The 23645-nt window shown below is 41.0% G+C and overlaps 1 protein-coding gene across 1 annotated transcript; it reads right to left on the bottom strand.

The window, feature by feature from the left end:
• Positions 1-178: 178 nt before the first annotated feature.
• Positions 179-21542, bottom strand: mxtx1 (mix-type homeobox gene 1). Its single transcript, XM_042322766.1, has 4 exons — positions 21534-21542; positions 20606-20684; positions 1761-1945; positions 179-1230 (listed from the first exon to the last, which is right to left on the bottom strand). Exons 1-4 carry the CDS (start codon positions 21540-21542, stop codon positions 436-438), a joined length of 1068 nt encoding a protein of 355 aa, XP_042178700.1. The 3' UTR covers positions 179-435.
• Between the last annotated feature and the right edge of the window lie 2103 nt (positions 21543-23645).

The raw sequence follows: 23645 nt of genomic DNA, 5'->3' as shown, positions 1-23645 counted from the left end.
GGCTCTTTGACCTGTTTGAAATACCCTTCATTATGGCATAATACTTTATAAATCAGCAATATATTATATTACTTCCTCTGAAGTCAAAGGTCAGTTCAGTTCTCCACTGATCAAAGCTGTTGTAATGCAATGAGTTCTTCAGAAAAAGTTATTCAGAATAAAACAAACAAATGTAAACTCTGTTTTAATAAAATTTTATTTAGAATTTAAGTACAGAGAACAAAAGTTTAATAAATAGATATATAAATAGATAATGTAAAATGAAGTGGGATGAAGTTCATGAGGGAGAATGAATATGATTGTTGTAGAATTCCTAAAGATGATCCCCTCTCTCTCTCTCTGAGAAAATTTCTGTCAACATGTAGTCCATAGTTGACATTCCAGCAACACAGGATATACAGTAAAACCCTCTTGTTTTTCCACCAAAAAAAGTTTTCAACAGTTAACCAGATTATCCTCATTGGGGTAGCTGTTCAGGCTATTTCCCTCCCAGCACCCTTCGTCCAGCTCCCTCAGGATATCCTGCAAGGACAGGACAGGGAGCTCTGGGTATTCTGGGGTAGACATATCCATGCTCCAGGAGCCATACAACTGTGAACCTTGGCCTTTCATCGTAGGGGTGTTCTCTTGTCCAACCTCCCAGCAGCCGGAATCCGGGGTGACTGGGGCCTGGGTCTGGGTAATGGGGCCTCCATAGGCTTCCTGAGGGTTGCTGTAGAGGGGCTGCTGCTCAGCTGAGCTAGGGTAAAGGAAGGCCTGGCTGGAGCCTGCGCTGCATTTCCTTACCTCCAGAGGAAAGGGGCTCCACGTGGACTGCACTGGGGACATCTGATCACCCGCCTGGGGCCAGGCTCCTGGAACCATCTGGTGCCTGGGGCTATTCAGTGGTGGGCTGGCACTGTATCCCAGCACCCTGGCTTGCTTCAGTTCGAACAGGGAGTTGTAGTGGCCAGTCTCCTCCACTCCAGTGTAGGGTGAAGGGCAGCATCCATAGAAAAAGTCATCCAACTCCTCCTTCAACTGGATGGGGTAGGCAGGGGACAGGCAGGGGGTGGTGGACAGAGGGGCCAGGTCAGGCTGGGTAGCCCCTGTCCCCATGGTGCGGTGCTGGGAAACTGTGTCCTGGACAGGGGTGAACCCACCAGGGGAGTGGAAGCCAGAGTCAGACTGCCACACGGCCTTAGCTCCCTTATACTTCATAGTCCGAGCCCTCCTGTTCTGGAACCACACCTGGAGAGAGATGACAAAACAATTGTGTTATTACATGGCAGTTAGAATGTACATCCGATGCAAACAGATACTGTGTTGCAGTTAGTTGACTCTAATGACTAAGATTATTATTATCTGCTTTGTGCCCATGCTAATAATTTCCCAAGCCCACCAACAAACACCTGTAGAATATTATGAGAGTGTTGGGGCTTATCTTGCTGTTGTCTGCTCTGTTTACAATAAGTGTAGTACAGTCTATCAGTCAGACCAAACAATACCACAGATAAAAACCGCTTACATCATCTTAGTGATTTAAAAGATAAACAGAAACCCTGATACTAGTATCAGCAGCACCTATGCTGGCCACATTTTAACAGAGACCCTGTAATGTAAACAACCCCCATTACACTTGTGTGTGTGTGTGTGTGTGTGTACATGCTGCATACAGTGCATTCAGGAAGTATTCAAACCCCTTGACTTTCTCAACATTTTGTTACGTTACAGCCTTATTCTACAGCCTTGTGTGTGTGTGTGTGTGTTTAGCTGCTTACCTGGATGCGAGATTCAGGTAGGCCTGTGTTCTGAGACAGGCTCTCTCTCAGGCTGATGCCAGGGTAAGGATCTGTCTCAAATGTGACACGGAGAAGTGCCACGTGCTCTTTGGTGAAGCTGGTCCTCTTTCTGCGGTTGGTACTCCGGGACAAGGCTCCAGTGACTGCCACCTGTCTAGGGTCATCTGAGGGGAAAACAGGTCAGATATGAGGGAGACAGGTGCCATGGCAGGACAGAGATGGTGGGGGTGGGGGGGGGTCTTATCATGTAGTGAGGTTGTCTCCAGCAAAGAGAGCCACATACTGTACACATTATTGCCTATCACTTTGCAGCATTTACAAGTGGCAAACAAACCCCATACACTCTAAGTTCTAAAATGGTTTTTCGGCTGTCCCCATAGGAGAACCCTTTTTGGTTCCATGTAGAACCCTCTATAGAAAGGGTTCTATGCGGAACCAAAACCAATCTACCTGGAGGGTTCTTTAAAGGGCTTTCCTATGGGACAGCGGCAGAACCCTTTTAGGTTCTAGATACACTTAGAAAAAAAACGTGTTAAGACAAAAATCTGTAAAGTTCCTTAGATTTTTCACCCACAAAAATCCAATGTTTTACAAAAGCAAATGTTCAGCTTTAAAGAATAAAAATGAAGCCACTTGGTTCCATTTCCCCCCCAAAATGACAACAATTATCATTTATGATTCACCTGGCTTACTAAAAAAAAATACAGATTTGATATCCAACCGATATTCTGTGCCATCCAGTGGCCTCTCCTTACCAGTACTGGTGTTCTTCCACATACTTTTTGGCTGACGCTTTTTAAGATGTGTAAGAATCTGTAGGTGTCTGAAAGAGCTCTGTCTCCCAAATGTACTGACTGCCCATTTTATACAGATCACATGACTAGTACCCTCCGCCTCAAATAAAGTGCTGATGATGTAGTGTGATTTTTCTGGTGACAGTTTGAGGTGATGTAAATTTGTATTGGGGGGAGGGGGGTCTTTGATTTGCTGAGGTTAAGATCATCTGAATGGACTTTGGACTAATGGCCCTCTCCCATCCACCCCTAGCGACATCATCCACATCACATGCAAGGTCATTGGCACACAAGAATCAGACATAAAATACATTACTGAATGAAATCGGACATTTATGACGAGTTGAACGTTTTGTCTCAAGGTGCCGTATAACTGTAACAAATGCTTACCTGTGTGTAGCAAATGTGTAGTTGATTTACTGCATTTTCAAGGTGCCTTATGAACATTAGTGTTTGGCATTGTGTCAACAAACTATTATAAATGCTTTGTTTTTTGCAGTGCAAATTCATGGTTTGTTTGCATTCATTAACATTTGTTTTTCCAGCAATTCAATAACTTGTGTTTTGGTATGTGTTTATCAACCAGTGGTTTGTGTGCAGTGAGAAGGGAATTTGTATGAGCTTAGTGCATTTTTTTGTTGCACTACCACAAATCAATATGTGAACAGGAATAGATAGATGTGCAAGTATATCCATTATTAAGCGTCATAAATTACAGAAGGGCTTATAAAACAAGACAACAATTTTGGATTATTTCAATAATTTACATTATTTCAACAGCGCATGTTGAAAATGATTACGGGGGAGTCGCTGAAAGTCCTTTGCTAATGGCTATGTCAACAACCACAATGGAGCATTTTAATTACCCAAACATTTACAAAATTAGCATGAAGAAATATTAACTCACATGGCTTCTTTGTGAAATGCACAATGCCATTCATGAATGGCAACTTTTTCACAACTGCTGTTTTCTTTTCAAATACAAGCTATCAAAATAAGAAAAAACATGGATGTTTAATTGTTTGGTAATTAATAGGACCATTATCAACATGCTGCCTCATCTATCATTGATGTATAGGCCCATTACAGGGAAAGGCCAGGGGTTGTACCCACTAATAGTAGGTAACAAGCTCATCACTGAGTTAGACTTGTCCAGACTTGCTGGTTTCTTCATAGCCTATGGGAAAGACTGAGCCAGAGGACAGTTTCACCTCAATGGCACCCATTGCCCCTGAAAGAAATTTAGGGACACCCCACACAGGTAGTTGACACACAAGTAGTTAAAAAAAAACAATAGTATTCAGTAAATAGTATTACAATATACTGTAATATATTTTGGCATTTTATCTCTTACCGATATATATTAATAATAAGTAATCAGATACAATAAACAACAATTATCTCACTTTTCATATTGTCCGGTGAGATTCAGTGTCTTTTCATTCCTTATCTGGACAATCAGGATCAGCGTCTCCATGTTTTGGGACGGCTCACAAGAGTTCCATTCTTTCGGCCAATGTACAGTACCTGACAGCAATTCATTCTGGGGGTCATCCTAATCCTATCACACATTATGCATGGATTTTTGTCCTTCAAGCCCCTTGCAAAATCAGCATTGTCCACCTCAATACATATATAGTCTATATATATATCATTTGCATTTTCACATAACAGAATATATCATATGATGTTCAATGCATAGCACATACAGTGCCTTGCGAAAGTATTCGGCCCCCTTGAACTTTGCGACCTTTTGCCACATTTCAGGCTTCAAACATAAAGATATAAAACTGTATTTTTTTGTGAAGAATCAACAACAAGTGGGACACAATCATGAAGTGGAACAACATTTATTGGATATTTCAAACTTTTTTAACAAATCAAAAACTGAAAAATTGGGCGGGCAAAATTATTCAGCCCCTTTACTTTCAGTGCAGCAAACTCTCTCCAGAAGTTCAGTGAGGATCTCTGAATGATCAAATGTTGACCTAAATGACTAATGATGATAAATACAATCCACCTGTGTGTAATCAAGTCTCTGTATAAATGCACCTGCACTGTGATAGTCTCAGAGGTCCGTTAAAAGCGCAGAGAGCATCATGAAGAACAAGGAACACACCAGGCAGGTCCGAGATACTGTTGTGAAGAAGTTTAAAGCCGGATTTGGATAGAAAAAGATTTCCCAAGCTTTAAACATCCCAAGGAGCACTGTGCAAGCGATAATATTGAAATGGAAGGAGTATCAGACCACTGCAAATCTACCAAGACCTGGCCGTCCCTCTAAACTTTCAGCTCATACAAGGAGAAGACTGATCAGAGATGCAGCCAAGAGGCCCATGATCATTCTGGATGAACTGCAGAGATCTACAGCTGAGATGGGAGACTCTGTCCATAGGACAACAATCAGTCTTATATTGCACAAATCTAGCCTTTATGGAAGAGTGGCAAGAAGAAAGCCATTTCTTAAAGATATCCATAAAATGTGTCGTTTAAAGTTTGCCACAAGCCACCTGGGAGACACACCAAACATGTGGAAGAAGGTGCTCTGGTCAGATGAAACCAAAATTGAACTTTTTGGCAACAATGCAAAACGTTATGTTTGGCGTAAAAGCAACACAGCTCATCACCGTGAACACACCATCCCCACTGTCAAACATGGTGGTGGCAGCATCATGGTTTGGGCCTGCTTTTCTTCAGCAGGGACAGGGAAGATGGTTAAAATTGATGGGAAGATGGATGGAGCCAAATACAGGACCATTCTGGAAGAAAACCTGATGGAGTCTGCAAAAGACCTGAGACTGGGACGGAGATTTGTCTTCCAACAAGACAATGATCCAAAACATAAAGCAAAATCTACAATGGAATGGTTCAAAAATAAACATATCCAGGTGTTAGAATGGCCAAGTCAAAGTCCAGACCTGAATCCAATCGAGAATCTGTGGAAAGAACTGAAAACTGCTGTTCACAAATGCTCTCCATCCAACCTCACTGAGCTCGAGCTGTTTTGCAAGGAGGAATGGGAAAAAAATTTCAGTCTCTCGATGTGCAAAACTGATAGAGACACACCCCAAGCGACTTACAGCTGTAATCGCAGCAAAAGGTGGCGCTACAAAGTACTAACTTAAGGGGGCTGAATAATTTTGCACGCCCAATTTTTCAGTTTTTGATTTGTTAAAAAAGTTTGAAATATCCAATAAATGTCGTTCCACTTTATGATTGTGTCCCACTTGTTGTTGATTCTTCACAAAAAAATACAGTTTTATATCTTTATGTTTGAAGCCTGAAATGTGGCAAAAGGTCGCAAAGTTCAAGGGGGCCGAATACTTTCGCAAGGCACTGTACATATACATAGTTTCTATTGCATAACAGCCTCATGTAGGCTATTCTTTGAGTCAATTAAGTTTGTTTGTTGTCAAGATTTAAATACTTCTGACACATACCATGCAATGATCAGAGAGTAAATGAGTAATGATAAACAGTTTGACCAAATGGGCCATTTGACTAATGGTGAAATGACCTCATGGTTTCATTATTTTCATTTCAGATGGTGAGACATTAACAAGATTGTAAACACTTAATGGTCCCATGACTGGCTTACTGTAGAACCATTAGCTTAGATCTTGGCTACGTCAATAAACAAGTTGGATAATCTCCCACTTTGACTTAACTTTAATCTTATAACTTTGAATAGAAAAAACCCCACAAAGCATCAGCAAAATAAATATATAGCCTATATATTATAAATGTTCAAATGTTGTTTAAAAAAAATGCATGCACACATTCAAAGCAATTCCTATCATTCCTTGGATGATATCATATGACTGAAAGAAAGATTTACCCCACAACAGCCTAACCCTATTCAGACAGGGTCCATGCTATACCCCATTGAAGTTAACTATTTAAACTGTTAAGGTTAGATAAAGGGTTATGGTTAGGGTTTAGAATCCCGAATAGCACTGAACATCAAACAGACAGCAGTCTACTACGTTTTTGTTATTATTTTTTTTTGTTTGTTCTAAAATGTTAATTTCATTTTTATACATTTTTATTAACGACAAATCAATACAAAAAGTACATGGGGAACACAAGAATATACAAAGGACATTTGGGCTAGGGGGTACAATATCACATTACACAAGGACCTTATGCCTCTTAAGAATCCAAGCAGCACATCTCCATAATATAGTGTACAATCTTCATAAATGTGTTCAATTATACATCTACTGATGTCTGCCAGATTCCTTACATGAAAACAATGCCAAAAATATGCAACACTGTTTCTGGGTGGTCATTACAAAAAGGTACAATTTTAATTAGTTTTTCACAGTAAGTGAGTGCCACAAAACGTGAATGGTTTTGAAGAAATACCACAGCATTTATAAAGCAAACTTAAATTCACTCTGTGCCACTGCCACCGTATCGTAGACATAGCCACGGTGTTACCACGAATGGACTCCGGATGGATCTCTAACTCAGACAATTTTCTGTCATTTATTCAGACATGTATTTTTGTTGTTTATTATTCAATTCCCGTGAAGTCCATGGCGTAGTAGCACGCTATTTTGCTTTTGAAGTTAACCTAGATGTTGCGCTTTCAATTAACTTTTAGCTAGGTCATCAACCTTGCGAGTTAAATATGAATGAATTATCTGCAAATGTACCTTAATTTGAATATTTAAAAAAAAGTTAAACATTTCATATTTTATAAATGACATTGTAATGACCGACTAATCATGTATCTATTTTTGCAATCACTAGCTAGGTTTCAATCCAATTGGAATGCGAAAATTGTAAAATCATAAATTAATATGTATCCTAAGAAACTACATGTTTTCCCGACTCGTAGGACCACACAACACATCACATCATCGCGTGGCTCCAAGTTTACTTCGATATGATATAGAAATATTTGGGCCTAATACCATTACCACCGGCATTTCTCACGTAATTGATTTTACCGACACAAAAATATCCCACCTTGATTAGAGTATCTTGTTTTATCGACATTTGGAAAGTTTACCGATAAATGTTCCATTTCCATCAGGCCGGGCGTGACATTTTTTTTGAACCGACATGTACTTTACTTGCATAAAATGGTTGGACAACTGGAAAACTGTTAAGGCCTACTGAGTGTAGAGTGTATCGAGCTGGTCTCAGAGCATTTCGTATTAGTCTATACTTAAATCCGATACACTCCATTTAGTATGGTATGTTACGTTTCATATGGGATGTATTAATTTGTGTATCTCCCATTTTCTATTTTAGGCAGCAGTTCACCACCCTATATCCCACTGCTGGCTTGCCTCTGCAGCGAAGCAGGGTTGGTCCTTGGATAGGAGACCAGATGCTGCAGGAAGTGGTGGAGGGTCAGCAGTATGGACTCTTTACTCTGGTCTAAAAAATATAGATACAGTGCATTCGGAAAGTATTCAGATCACTTGACTTTTTCCACTATTTGTTATGTTACAGCCTTATTCTAAAAGGGATTAAATTAATTGTATTCCTGATCAATCTACACACAATACCCCATAATGACAAAGCAAAGCAGAAATGTTTGCAAATGTAAAAAAAGAAACCTTATTTACATAAGTATTCAGACCCTTTGCTATGAGACTCGAAATTGAGCTCCGGTGCATCCGGTTTCCATTGATCATCCTTGAGATGTTTCTACAACTTGATTGGAGTTCACCTGTGGTAAATTCAATTGATTGGACATGATTTGGAAAGGCACACACCTGTCTATATAAAGTCCCACAGTTGACACTGCACTTTAGAGCAAAAACCAAGCCATGATGTCGATGGAATTGTCCATAGAGCTCCGAGACAGGATTGTGTCGAGGCACAGATCTGGGAAAGGGTACCATTTTTCTCTAGCATTGAAGGTCCCCAATAACACAGTGGCCTCCAACATTCTTAAATGGAAGAATTTGGAACCATCAAGACTCTTCCTAGAGCTGGCCGCCCAGCCAAACGGAGCAATTGGGGTAGAAGGGCCTTGGTCAGGGAGGTGACCAAGAACCCGATGGTCACTCTGACACAGCTCCAGAGTTCGTCTGTGGAGATGGGAGACCCTTCCAGAAGGACAACCATCTCTGCAGTACTCCACCAATCAGGAATTTATGGTAGAGTGGCCAGACAGAAGCCACTCCTCAGTAAGGCACATCACAGCCCGCTTGGAGTTTGCAAAAAGGCACCTAAAGGACTCTTAGTCCATAAGAAACAAGATTCTCTGGTCTGATGAAACCAAGATTGAACTCTTTGGCCTGAATGCCAAGCATCACGTCTGGGGGAAACCTGGCACCATCCCTACGGTGAAGCATGGTGGTGGCAGCATCATCCTGTGGGGATGTCTTTCAGCGGCAGGGAATGAGAGATTAGTCAGTATTGAGGGAAAGATGAACGGAGCAAAGTACAGAGAGATCCTTGGTGAAAACCTGCTTCAGAGAGCTCAGGACCTCAGACTGTGACTACGGTTCACCTTCCAACAGGACAACAAACCTAAGCACACAGACAAGACAATGCATGAGCTGCTTCAGGACAAGTCTCTGAATATCATTGAGTGGATCAGCCAGAGCCAGGTCTTGAACCCGATCTAACATCTCTGGAGAGACCTGAAAATAGCTGTGCAGCGACGCTCCCCCATCCAACCTGACAGAGATTGAGAGGATCTGCAGAGATGAATGGGAGAAACTCCCCAAATACAGGTGTTCCAAGCTTGTGGCGTCATACCCAAGAATATTGGAGGCTGTAATCGCTGCCAACAAAGTACTGAGTAAAGGGTCTGAATACTTATGTAAATGTGATATTTTCTTTGTCATTAAGGTCTGAATACTTATGTAAAGGTGATATTTGCTTTGTCATGATTGGGTATTGTGCTTAGATTGAGGGAAAAAACAATTTAATACATTTTAGAATATGGCTGTAACTTAACAAAATGTGGGAAAAGTCAAGGGGTCTGAATACTTTCTGAATTCACTGTACATCCAATGCCCCAGGGCAGTCATTGGGGACATTGCCCGGTGTTGGGTACCGTCTTTTGGATGGGACATTAAAAGCGTGTCCGGACTCTCTGTGGTCACTAAAGATCCTATAGCACTTATCGTAAGAGTAGGGGTGTCAACCTCGGTGTCCTGGCTAAATCCCTAATCTGGTCCTCATACAATTATGGCCACCTAATCATCCCCAGCTTCCAATTGGCTCATTCATCCCCCGTAAATATTCCCCAGGTTGTTGCTGTAAATGAGTGTGTTCTCAGTCAACGTATCTGGTAAAATAAAGGTAAAATAAATTAATAAAATAAACATTTCGTATGATATATTACAATTCGTATAATATGGTACGAATTTCCAAACGTACAATATGTTATGAATTTGCAAAATGTACAATACGTTACAAATGATCAAAACGTATTATATGTTATGAATTCTAGCTAGCTTGCTAACGTTAGCTAGGCTAGGGGTTAAGTTTAGGAGTTAGGTTTAAAAGGGTTAGGGGAAGGGTTAGCTAACATGCAAAGTAGCAAGTAGTTGAAAAGTTGCTAAAGTTGTCTGTGATGAGATTTGAATTCGCAACCCCCATCCACCCCGACTAACCACCTACTTTCATTTTTGCCTTAATTAACCATCTGTCTCATGTAACCATACCAAATGTAACATACTAAATGGAGGATCTCGGATTTACGTACAGAATAATACAAAATGCTCTGAGTCCAGGTTGAGTGGGTAACTAGAGTTCTGCTGCATAGTGGAAAGGTAATGATATTCTTGTAGCCATTGACATTTATCTTACTAGGCCTATTAATCAGCCAAAGATAGCCCTATAGATAATGCAGTATCTTGTTCAAAGTCCATTTCAAAAATCTGTGGAACGGGTGACTTGGATGCAATATGCATGTTGGTAGCCTGGTTATCTAGTGTAGGTTTTATCTTTTAATATCCACACCACATCTACACTGAACAAAAATATAACTGCAACATGCAACAATTTCAAAGATTTTACTGAGTTAAAGGAAATCAATCAATTAAAAAATTATAATTAGGCCCTATTTATGGATTTCACATGACTGGGAATACAGATATGCATCTGTTGGTCACAGATACCTTTTAAAAACAATGTAGAGGGTTGAATGGCAGGAACCCGGTTACCAAGATTTACCACCCAAAACCACTCCCTTTTCCCAGGATAAATAACTGCGAGAAACTGGTACATTATAATAAATTCTTTTTATGAACAGCATGATGTGAAATTGAACTGTTAAATTATTTGCGATGTCTAAATCTGGATTCTCTACGGCCATCTTTCTGGTCACTGCATGATGAAGCATCAACGCCCAGGGTGGGGACCAACAGCCCATCGCAGTATGTAGACCTATCATCTCATCATGGTAAGTTTTTTTTTTATTGTGACAGGTAGACCTACATTTGCTGCAACATAGCCTGTGCTACAGTAAGAGATTGAATGCATGTCTAATATAGACATCTCCACCAGGCTTTTGAGGATCACCTTGTTTTTTTTAATTGTAAAGATTTTTTATTACAGCTGCTGAGTTTCAAAACACTATATCGTTGCTTTAAATCAGTGCACAAGTGACCACTCTGTCTTTCTCTCCATCAATTCCATTCAAATTGCATCCAATATAGATCATCCTGTTCATGATTGATATATAGGCCTACAGTGCCTTTGAAAAGTATTCAGACCCAATGACTTTTCACATTTCGTAACATTACAGCCTTATTCTAAAATGGATTAAAAATAAATAAAAAATAATCCTCAATCTACACACAATACCACATAATGATAAAGTAAAAACAGGTTTTTAGAAATATTTGCAAATGTATACAACATTTTAAACTATTACATTTACATAAGTATTCAGACCCTTTACTCAGTACTTTGTTGATGCACTTTTGGCAGCAATTACAGCCTCAAGTCTTCTTGGGTATGATGCTACAAGCTTTGCACAACTGTATTTGGGGAGTTTCTCCCATTCTTTTCTGCAGATCCTCTCAAGCTCTGTCAGCTTGGATGGGGAGTGATACTGCACAGCTATTTTCAGGTCTCTCCAAAAATGATCAATGGAAACAGACTTGCCCCGAAACCACTCCTGCATTGTCTTGACAGTGTGTGTTTAGGGTCGTTGTCCTGGTGGAATGTGAACCTTAGTCCCAGTCTGAGGTCCTGAGCAGGTTTTCATCAAGGATCTCTCTGTACCTTTCATCTTTCCCTCAATTCTGACTAGTCTTCCAGTCCCTGCCTATGAAAAACATTCACACAGCATGATGCTGCCACCACCATGCTTCACCGTAGGGATGGTGCCAGATTGCCTCCAGACGTGATGCTTGGCATTCAGGTCAGAGTTCAATCTTGGTTTCATCAGACCAGAGAATCTTGTTTCTCAAAGTCTGAGAGTCCTTTAGGTGCCTTTTGGCAAACTCCAAATTGTGTTAGTCTTATGTTGATTTTAATAATAATGGATTTATTTTTAATTGTGTATATTCTCAATGGATTTATTAAAATAGACGCCCACCACTACTACTACTCGTCCCCGGCATCCCGGCATGTGCACGGGAGGTATAAAAGGTGTATGTAGATGAGAATGTGGTAAAAATGAGTCTGTTTGTAAGGGGGTAATATAAACATTGCCCCCAAAAAATTACAGGCTAAATACCGTAACTCCTATGAAAAGGAAAGCAGTAATAGAGGTACTGTTGATTTTACCAAATGCAATAGTATTGTGATTCTTCTAGTGCACCATCCCTCATCATGTTTTGTTTTGTCCAGAAGGGGGCACTGTATAACTGCAAGTCTAGTTACATTTAAGATCTTACAGGCTTCTGTCACCTCTCTTTATATTTGCCAATTTGGACTCGACTCAATACCTTAAAGGCCATTATGCTGTAGTCATTGACACTGAAGACTGAACTGCCTTGTGTGTGTGTGTGTGTGTGTGTGTGTGTCTTCACAGTGACAAAAGGGGTGGACGGCACAAGGACTAGTTTGCCTCTATTTTGTTTAGACAGTGCTGTTTGGCTTTGCCTCTCAGCCTGCTTCTCAAATACAAACCTGACCACAGGCCCAAACAACACAGAACAGGAAGACCCTGCTGCAGAACAGAGTCTATAGTCTTCATAGACGACACCACCACTTCCTCAGCAAATAATGAGTGAGACCCTGCTGCAGAACAGAGTCTATAGTCTTCATAGACGACACCACCACTTCCTCAGCAAATAATGAGTGGCCATGGCATGCTGTGAACTTTTATCTGCTAACTGTTTTATATGTTTGGGATCAAGATGGTTATTAGTGATTCCAGCTTGCTTACAGCGCTCAGAGAGGACCATAGACAAAAAAAAACATTCAAGCTGTCAAAATTCTTCATAAAACATAACTATTGTTAAGCTTCCCACCACACACCTAACATTCCTCAGAAAATAAATGATCTTCTTTGACCCAGAACATATTTTAGGGCAAAATGCAATGCACTGTTTAAACAGAGATTATCACAACGTTCAAAATGACAAAATATTGTCTTGTTTTATATCATGATGGAAAAGCATGAAGTTTTCCTACAAAATGTTTTCTAATCATAACGCTAGAGCATTCTCCAATTTTAAGTTCAGATCGCCCATTTTAAATCACTCTTTACATTACGCTTGTTTTATGAAAAAAGACTACAGATGTTTCATACAGATGCTTCTTAACTTGCCTTATATTACATTAGATTAATACATTTGCCTTTAAACATGGACAAGCTTGGGATTTATCCACAAATCGAGTCTATTGATATAGATAAGGGATAAGATGAGAGTTGAAGAGTGAAGTTCTCGTTTATAACACGTGACAAATAAAAATGTGATTGATGAACAAACTTGGCTCTTTGCAGCTACTTAGTTTTTTTCCACCTCTGTCTTGTTACGCTGTCTTCGTGTGTGCTTGGACAGCTCTGACGAGGACATATAACATCATCATGGCCCATGATTGGTGACTCTGCATTGGCATTATGACTATGTTCAGAATTGTATGTGTTGATCAGACATGTATTTGATCATTTAAAAATAGGCCAGCATAGTCAAAATATTGAGAAATAACAGTGAAACATGACATAAAAAAAATATATTAGAGCAGTAAGCCTAATATAGGCACCTGGCCCGGCCTACACTGTGCAGGACTCCATTGATTCATACAATTTGTCAAACTAATTTCCCATCCAAATGCAAAAACATATAAAAAGTGACAAAATGGGATATCACATGAATTACTTAAACTTTAGGAAATGCAACCAACTACAGAGATTGATGGGGAGGGGAGTGGGAGAGGCACCCATAAACCCCACTTCAATCAAGCAGGCTTCAGTCACCCACTTTTGCTTCAGTCATCCCCATTGCCTGTAATGTTTTTGAAAAGGGAAATGTGTGTTAAATGGGTAGTGAATATAATTTCCTTTTATTTACTGTTCTGAGTTATGATGTTATCAATTCGTTGATGTAGGGATCTACTCATTCTACGCACAGTTTTCAGCTATTTTTGAAGTACTCAATTTGAAATATGCAATATTTGGTTGTGCACTTTTTTGTGAAAATTGTCATTGTTTGTATTTGGAAGTTGTGTGCCTGAAATGCTCAATTGATTTGAAATGAACAACTACGACTTACAGTATGTTGTGTCTGTCTTCACAGCATATCCCCCTTTGGTCTGTCTTCACAGGCTTCACAGCATATCCCCAAGGGAAAGCTGATTTTGTATCACAGCATTTCTGCTGCCGGTGGTTGCCTGGGAAACTGTGCAGAGTAGATGTTACATTTTCTAAATTGTCTATCGAAACAGCTTGATGATAGTGGGAAGACAAAATGAATCATCGTGGTTCCCCAAAATCATCATGATTAGCCCCAATGACACAAGCTAAATAAATCAACTGTAAGACAACAACCCACACAATGGCAGAATATGATTGTCTGGGGTAAATTACAAGTACAATACACACCGCACCTCCTTTTGCGGACGACATTACTTTGTGTCAGCTGTGTGCTGGCAGTTCGACCTAGGATGCTTCGAGCCAACTTATGGTTGATTCTAAAATGTGGTGGAAGGCTTTGTATGGAGGGTTTGACGCAATAGCGGATCCTCCAGAAGCATGCAAAGGCAGAATTCTGCCTCATCGCTGTGCGCCTCCCAAATGTTGTAACAATGCGGAGGGATCCGTATATATCTCCGCATTGACATGATTGGTTGACAATAGGTGGGGGTGGGAGGTCCTGTACAAACAAACTCACTTCCTTGACAACTGCTCTGCGCTGCTCCACGAAGAGCAAAAACTATGAATGCCGTGACTTCTGCAGTGTCCGTATCAAGATACATACTGCGTGGCCAATGCAGACGTCAGCTTGACCACGCAGTCCTTTAGGGATGGATGAACAAAAAACATAATGACTATCAGGTGTGTTACAGAAAATATAGCATTCAGAAGTGAAAACAGCCACAGTGTCAGACTCATCAAACTGATACTTATTATGATCAACGCTTGCAAGAACCACTTTTTTAGTTTAGTTTAATAATTCAACCATTTAAAAAAAACAAGCACACATAAAACTTGAAAAAGCCATACATGCACATGAATAAAATCATCGAGGATAACACACAATAAAGTCTGGGACTTATTTCCATTGTGGTCCTCTTGAGACAAGATGGCTAGACAAGATCGAACACAGTATGGCAGTGAAATAATAAAACCTAAACAGAAGAACATCTCTCTCATCATTCCAGTTACATCATAGGGGTTATTCATATGGGTACAGAAGACAAACATTTTTTCTTTATTTTTAAAGCTGCCCAGAGAGGAACATTGTTTTTATGGGCAGAGGCAACTCATTCCATTCTGAGGCTCCAGTATACAAGAAAGTACCTTTCTCTGCATTACTCCTGTACCTGTATAAGCACACATCAGCAACACCTGATCTCAAATCAAATTTTATTTGTCACATACACATGGTTAGCAGATGTTAATGCGAGTGTAGCGAAATGCTTGTGCTTCTAGTTCCGACAATGCAGTAATAACCAACGAGTAATCTAACCTAACAATTCCACAACTACTACCTTATACACACACAAGTGTAAAGGGATAAAGAATATGTACATAAAGATATGAATGAGAGATGGTACAGAACGGCATAGGCAAGATGCAGTAAATGGTATCGAGTACAGTATATACATATGAGATGAGTAATGTAGGGTATGTAAATACACTGCTCAAAAAAATAAAGGGAACACTTAAACAACACAATGTAACTCCAAGTCAATCACACTTCTGTGAAATCAAACTGTCCACTTAGGAAGCAACACTGATTGACAATAAATTTCACATGCTGTTGTGCAAATGGAATAGACAACAGGTGGAAATTATAGGCAATTAGCAAGACAACCCCAATAAAGGAGTGGTTCTGCAGGTGGTGACCACAGACCACTTCTCAGTTCCTATGCTTCCTGGCTGATGTTTTGGTCACTTTTGAATGCTGGTGGTGCTTTCACTCTAGTGGTGGCATGAGACAGAGTCTACAACCCACACAAGTGGCTCAGGCAGTGCAGCTCATCCAGGATGGAACATCAATGCGAGCTGTGGCAAGAAGGTTTGCTGTGTCTGTCAGCGTAGTGTCCAGAGCATGGAGGCACTACCAGGAGACAGGCCAGTACATCAGGAGACGTGGAGGAGGCCGTAGGAGGGCAACAACCCAGCAGCAGGACCGCTACCTCCGCCTTTGTGCAAGAAGGAGCAGGAGGAGCACTGCCAGAGCCCTGCAAAATGACCTCCAGCAGGCCACAAATGTGCATGTGTCTGCTCAAACGGTCAGAAACAGACTCCATGAGGGTGGTATGAGGGCCTGACGTCCACAGGTGGGGGTTGTGCTTACAGCCCAACACCGTGCAGGACGTTTGGCATTTGCCAGAGAACACCAAGATTGGCAAATTCGCCACTGGCGCCCTGTGCTCTTCACAGATGAAAGCAGGTTCACACTGAGCACATGTGACAGACGTGACAGAGTCTGGAGACGCCGTGGAGAACGTTCTGCTGCCTGCAACATCCTCCAGCATGACCGGTTTGGCGGTGGGTCAGTCATGGTGTGGAGTGGCATTTCTTTGGGGGGCCGCACAGGCCTCCATGTGCTCACCAGAGGTAGCCTGACTGCCATTAGTTACCGAGATGAGATCCTCAGACCCCTTGTGAGACCATATGCTGGTGCGGTTGGCCCTGGGTTCATCCTAATGCAAGAGAATGCTAGACCTCATGTGGCTGGAATGTGTCAGCAGTTCCTGCAAGAGGAAGGCATTGATGCTATGCACTGGCCCACCCGTTCCCCAGACCTGAATCCAATTGAGCACATCTGGGACATCATGTCTTGCTCCATCCACCAACGCCACGTTGCACCACAGACTGTCCAGGAGTTGGCGGATGCTTTAGTCCAGGTCTGGGAGGAGATCCCTCAGGAGACCATCCGCCACCTCATCAGGAGCATGCCTAGGCATTGTAGGGAGATCATACAGACACGTGGAGGCCACACACACTACTGAGCCTCATTTTGACTTGTTTTAAGGACATTACATCAAAGTTGGATCAGCCTGTAGTGTGGTTTTCCACTTTAATTTTGAGTGTGACTCCAAATCCAGACCTCCATGGGTTGATAAATTTGATTTCTATTGATAATTTTTGTGTGATTTTGTTGTCAGCACATTCAACTATGTAAAGAAAAAAAGTATTTAATAAGAATATTTAATTCATTCAGATCTAGGATGTGTTATTTTAGTGTTCCCTTTATTTTTTTGAGCAGTGTATAAAAGTGGCATAGTTTAAAGTGGCTAGTGATACATGTATTACATAAAGATGGCAAGATGCAGTAGATGATATAGAGTACAGTATATACATATACATATGAGATGAGTAATGTAGGGTATGTAAACATTATATTAAGTGGCATTGTTTGATCTGATCTGGTGCAGTGATTGTGTGCATCCCTAACACGGGGAAAGTAATTACTTAGAAATCTGGGCGCAGGACCATAAATAATCCTGTAAACCAAACCTAGTCTAATCTGGGACATCCTAGCCTCAACAGGCAGCCAGTTTAGTTCCTGGAAGCAGCTCCTGCCTATACGAGTATATGGACTCACCTTCAATACTACCATGTTCAGCTTATTCTGGGCTATCTGGAGCTTCCCCTTCAGGAAGTACTAGTATAGTCAAATGGCATTGAATGGGGGCAGTAGCTATCACTTTCATGGAGTCCTCATGGAGTCCTTATCAAGCAGCTTGGACTTTCTAGCCAAAAACTTAGTCCTGGTATTAAATTCTCTAGGGTAGGGGGCAGCATTGGGAATTTTGGATGAAAAGCGTGCCCAAATTAAACTGCCTGCTACTCTGCCATAAATAGAATATGCATATAATTAGTAGATTTGGATAGAGAACACTCTGCAGTTTCTAAAACTGTTTGAATGAGGTCTGTGAGTATAACAGAACTCACATGGCAGGCAAAAACCTGAGAAAAAATCCAACCAGGAAATGGGAAATCTGAGGTTTGTAGTTTTTCGACTCTTGCACTATCGAAAACAGTGTCTATGGGGTCATGTTGCACTTCCTAAGGCTTCCACTAGATGTCAACAGTCTTTAGAACCATGTTTGTTCACGTGAGAGCGACCTGCATTCCATTGCATTTCTGAAGACAAAGGAATTCTCCGGTTGGAACATTATTGAAGATAATATATCTTATATATTATTATTATTAGATATACATCGTTTGACATGGCTCTGACCTAACATAATTGTTCGGTTTGCTTTCGTCGTAAAGCCTTTTTGAAATCGGACACTGTGGCTGGATTTACAACAAATATATCTTTAAAATGGTGTAACATACATGAGGAATTTTAATTATGGGTTTTCTGTTGTTTTGAATTTGGCGCCCTGCAGTTTCACTGGCTGTTGACAGGTGGGACGCTACCGTCCCACGTACCCTAGAGAGGTTAACCTTCCCTAGCACCTTTATTGGCCATGCTCACACCTCCCAAGCTTCCATCAAGGATACATCCCAAGTAGTTAACAGAGGTTTTAGTAGTCAACACCTCACCCCCTAACTCCACTCTGATTTCAGACAAACTACACAATTTAGGTCTGGATCCAAAAATAATTGCTTCAGTTTTCTATAAGTGCAGAGATTATTATCTCCAAGCTTATTATCTCCAAGCCATTTGCTAATGGTAGATTAACGATATATGTAATATGAGGGCCAATTTGCTCAGCAGAATCTATAAGAAACCTTGCAGTAATATTATCCAGGCCTGTGGTTTGGGAGCATTTAAGCTCTGCCAGCAAGCTCTGTGCTAAGTATGCTCTCCAACATAGTTTTACTTTTGTGAGACACCAGAAGTGTAGAGTCTGCCACAAAGAAAAATACAGCAAAAACAAGCATCTTTCATATCATTAATATACAATAAAAACAGCAAAGGCCCAAGCATGCTCCCCTCCGGAACACCACAACTCATTGGTTTTGCTTGAGACAGTGAACCATTACCTCTATTACTTGCTCCCTTCCTGATAAATAGGACTTTACCCAGCCTAGAGGGATAATGCTTAACCCCAGTGCTTCCAGTTTGGAGATCAGGAGACAGTGGTTAACTGTATCAAATGCCTGCTGTAGGTCATGCAGTACCATTCCACAGATTTCCATCATCAATCTCTTTCCTGCTGAAGTCAGTCACGTAAAGTAGACAATCAGTATGTTTTTCTAAAACCCGACTGAAAATCATACATTAGACCCTGTTTGTTAACATATTCATACATTTGCTCATGTACAACTCTCTCCAGGATCTTTGATGTTACACAGAGGATAGATACAGGCCTATAATTCTAAGGGTCAGACTTTATCCCCTATTTATACAGAGGTATAACTTTAGCTTGTTTCATGTCCCTGGGAAAGGTGCCTTGTTCAAGAGAGATTAACGATATATGTAATATGAGGGCCAATTTGCTCAGCAGAATCTATAAGAAACCTTGCAGTAATATTATCCAGGCCTGTGGTTTGGGAGCATTTAAGCTCTGCCAGCATACGGACTATTTTGGCTGTTGCTACCTTTGCAAAAGAAAAAGTGTTTGGCTGAACCCCTAACTTTACATAATACTTCTTCACTTGGTTGCTTCCATACAAACCAGAACTTGTGGGCAGCTTGCTAACCAGCTTAACCAGTCATTTAAAAAAAATAGAAGAGTTTCATTGGCAACCTCTGCTTTTTCATATACCACCTCCCCCTTGACGTTCAATCCAATGCTGTTTAGTTTGTTTTTGGTAGTACTACTACAGCCTAGTTCATTAAATGATTTCCAAAGCTTTTTAGGGTCATTTTTGCTGTCAATTATTTTCTCAGCAAAGAAACCACCCTTAGCTTCATCCATCCTGCTCTGTGCTTCATTTCTGTGACGTTTATATAGGACAAAATCATGCTGTTCTTGAGAGTTCTTACATTTTTAACATTTTTTAAAGGCCTTATTCCTTGCTTGGATAGATTTTAGAATCTCATGAATAAACCAAGGGCTAGATCTCTGCTTTATCCTGACCCATCTAATAGAAGCCGTCACATTCACCACATCAAGGAATCTACATTTAAAAGACTTCTCAGGCACTGTCTACTGCTACACTATCTAGCACAGGTGACCAGTCAATTTTACCCTCTTCCTCCCTAAACTTTTCAACACAGTATTTGTTGAGTCCTCTGATTCTAACGGTTTTGTGACACTTACATATATATTTAAAAATCCTTGTGCAAAATGTAATAAAATGATCACTGATTCCATATCCTATTACTACACTCTGCGATATTTTAGATTTATCAGACACCAATATTAAGTCAATCGTACTTTGCACTGTTTCACATATCCTGGTGAGAAGTGTCAATGATGGTACTGCATCCGTCTTCAGGATTAGCTTCCTGGCAAGACCCATCGGATGTTCTCCCCAATTGATAAAGGAATTTCGCTCGAAATGCGCACAGTACTCACATACATAATCCTCATTTTCGGTGTAGCCTGTCCACCCGAAGAGAAAAAACAGCCACTGATGTCGGATGTGTTCATTCTTCTAAAATAGTGTACCGTTAAATTAACACTATGGCATCCAGTCAAAACACCGTGTGCTTTTTCGCGCATGCTGGTAAGTAAATTAGCTTGCTAGCTAAAAGTCACAACACGAATGAAAAGGCTGAAAGATGCTGGTAAACGATCTTCTTTTTTTAACCCCTTCATCCAATTGGTAGTTACAGTCCACAACCGCGCTGCTTCTTCTTGACACGATGCCCACTTAACCCGGAAGCCAGCCGGAGGGGGAAACACCGTACACCTGGAACGTGTCAGCGTGCACTGCGCCCGGTCCGCAACAGGAGTCGCTAGTGCGCGATGGGACAAGGATATCCCTCCCGGCCAAGCCCTCCACTAACCCTGACAAAGCTGTGCCAATTGTGCGCCGCCTGCGAGAGTTAGGACTCGAAACCCAAATCTCTAGTGGCACAGCAATGCAGTGCCTTGCGCCACTCGTGCTATTTTATGGGTTGTAAATAAAACCGTATGACGCGCACATGTGATGATGGTTTTAATGCGTTCCAGAATTATATTAGTTACGATTATAGGTGTCAAACTCAATCAGCGCAAGGGCCAGACATAGCTTATTAGTTTGTTTAAACTAAAAACATGCATACAAACTGCAACCCAAACTGGCCATTGTTTTATTAGAAAAAATATGTCCACTTAAAAACATAGGATGCTGTATATAGCATTTTTTACATATTAAAACAAAAGGAGAGATACATGATATTTGTCCAGCCTTTGCCGCTGTGCTTGCAGATGTGCATAATAAGCTGTGACCCAAATCAACAAGTATTTAATAACTCCAAATAACAAAAATGTAGCTAGGCTGTTGTAACATTTATCCTACACTTAACATGTTTGTTTTTTTGCATTACATGGGTAACCTAGTTGAGTAGCCAGCCTAGGCTACTGCTCAATTGTTGCTGTAATAGATCTACATGTTTCTCCTTTGCGTGGTGTTTTGTTTTATGGTTATTCATTGTCAAGCTTTAAAAACGAAACCCACACTGCAACATTTTAGTAGCCCAGCTAGAACTGTGGCATGTGTCTGAACACTTTCCCTCTGGCACAGTGGACGCGTCATTATACCCATAAAACCTAGCGGTCAAACACAGAAATGGTTCCAGTCGTTTTTTCACCATTCATTTTTCACATCGTGAATTTTATAAACACTTCAAACTAAGTATTTGTTTGGTGTTGGCTTACCTAGGCCTGACGTTTTTGACAAACCGTGTAATTCGCTCTGACAAGGTGAGTTTTATCAATATGTACTCAAAAAAAAATTAAATGCTAATTAGCAACAGAGAAGACCTTAGCAAGACTACAAATTCCTGCAGGAAGCTCCTGCACATCATCTCTATCCGACACTTTCAGCTACTGTTCACCAGCGTGATCAGAGACCTGTGCCCAATCCATGATGAATCCATATGCTGTATTGAAATTAATTGAATAGTGTTGAACTTCTTCCGTCCCATCTCGGTCTTAGCTAGCCACTGACTACACCTTAGCTAGCTAGTTAGAGCAGTAGATCAACAAATCATTAGCCTAGATAATTGTTTGTACAGCATGTCGACTTTTGTGTCTTTCAGACCTTATGTCATTTTTCAAGGATGAGCATAAGTATAAAAGGGGGCGAAGACCACTATAAGTCTGGCCATGATGAGAAGTGCAGCAATAGCGAGGGGCAACTTACTGGTTTGGTCAGTATAAGGGATAACGTTTATCGTGTGTCGGTGAGTGTAGCTATTAAGTTAAGTTTGAGCATCTTAGCAATACAATATGTTCTATACGGCTGTCAACATTCTACAAGGAAAGAGCCACTTAATCAATTATATAATCATTAACCAGATTACCCTGGATACCAGACTTAGATGAGTGATAACTCAGTTCTAGAATGTTGTCATTGATGAGAATGAATCTAAAAATCTATTGATCTTAAGAATTGACTTTGTTTAGACATCCAGCCTGTACTGTAGTTTCATGACCAGAGGCGGATCTTCAAAGGCACAGTATTTATTCGGAGTGCCCCCCCCCCCTCAGCTGATGTTCTGAAAGAGCTGCAAAATCTGGACCCCTACAAATCAGCCGGGCTAGACAATATGGACCCTTTCTTTCTAAAATGATCTGCCAAAATTGTTGCCACCCTCTTCTCTGTATACATCAATGATGTCGCGCTTGCTGCTGGTGAGTCTCTGATCCACCTCTATGCAGACGACACCATTCTGTATACTTCTGGCCCTTCTTTGGACACTGTGTTAACAACCCTCCAGGCAAGCTTCAATGCCATACAACTCTCCTTCCGTGGCCTCCAATTGCTCTTAAATACAAGTAAAACTAAATGCATGCTCTTCAACCGATCGCTGCCTGCACCTGCCCGCCTGTCCAACATCACTACTCTGGACGGCTCTGACTTAGAATACATGGACAACTACAAATACCTAGGTGTCTGGTTAGACTTAACTCTCCTTCCAGACCCACATCAAACATCTCCAATCCAAAGTTAAATCTAGAATTGGCTTCCTATTTTGCAACAAAGCATCCTTCACTCATGCTGCCAAACATACCCTTGTAAAACTGACCATCCTACCAATTCTCGACTTCGGCGATGTCATTTACAAAATAGCCTCCAATACCCTACTCAACAAATTGGATGCAGTCTATCACAGTGCCATCCGTTTTGTCACCAAAGCCCCATATACTAACCACCATTGCGACCTGTACGCTCTCAATTGGCTGGCCCTCGCTTCATACTCGTCGCCAAACCCACTGTCTCCATGTCATCTACAAGACCCTGCTAGGTAAAGTCCCCCCTTATCTCAGCTCGCTGGTCACCATAGCATCACCCACCTGTAGCACTCGCTCCAGCAGGTATATCTCTCTGGTCACCCCCAAAACCAATTATTTCTTTGGCCGCCTCTCCTTCCAGTTCTCTGCTGCAAATGACTGGAACGAACTACAA

This window comes from Oncorhynchus tshawytscha, linkage group LG06 (assembly GCF_018296145.1).
Source record: "Oncorhynchus tshawytscha isolate Ot180627B linkage group LG06, Otsh_v2.0, whole genome shotgun sequence".
In the NCBI taxonomy this organism is placed as follows: domain Eukaryota; kingdom Metazoa; phylum Chordata; class Actinopteri; order Salmoniformes; family Salmonidae; genus Oncorhynchus; species Oncorhynchus tshawytscha.
The sequence above is the reverse complement of the archived record's forward strand: the minus strand, read 5'-3'. Positions and strand labels throughout refer to the sequence as shown.

Coding starts and splice junctions, on each gene's coding strand:
- mxtx1 (XM_042322766.1), bottom strand. Junction 1,946..20,605: donor CGAAAATGAGGATTATGTAT/GTGAGTACTGTG, acceptor TTTTCCCCTCAG/ATGACCCTAGACAGGTGGCA. Junction 1,231..1,760: donor TACCTGAATCTCGCATCCAG/GTAAGCAGCTAA, acceptor ATCTCTCTCCAG/GTGTGGTTCCAGAACAGGAG.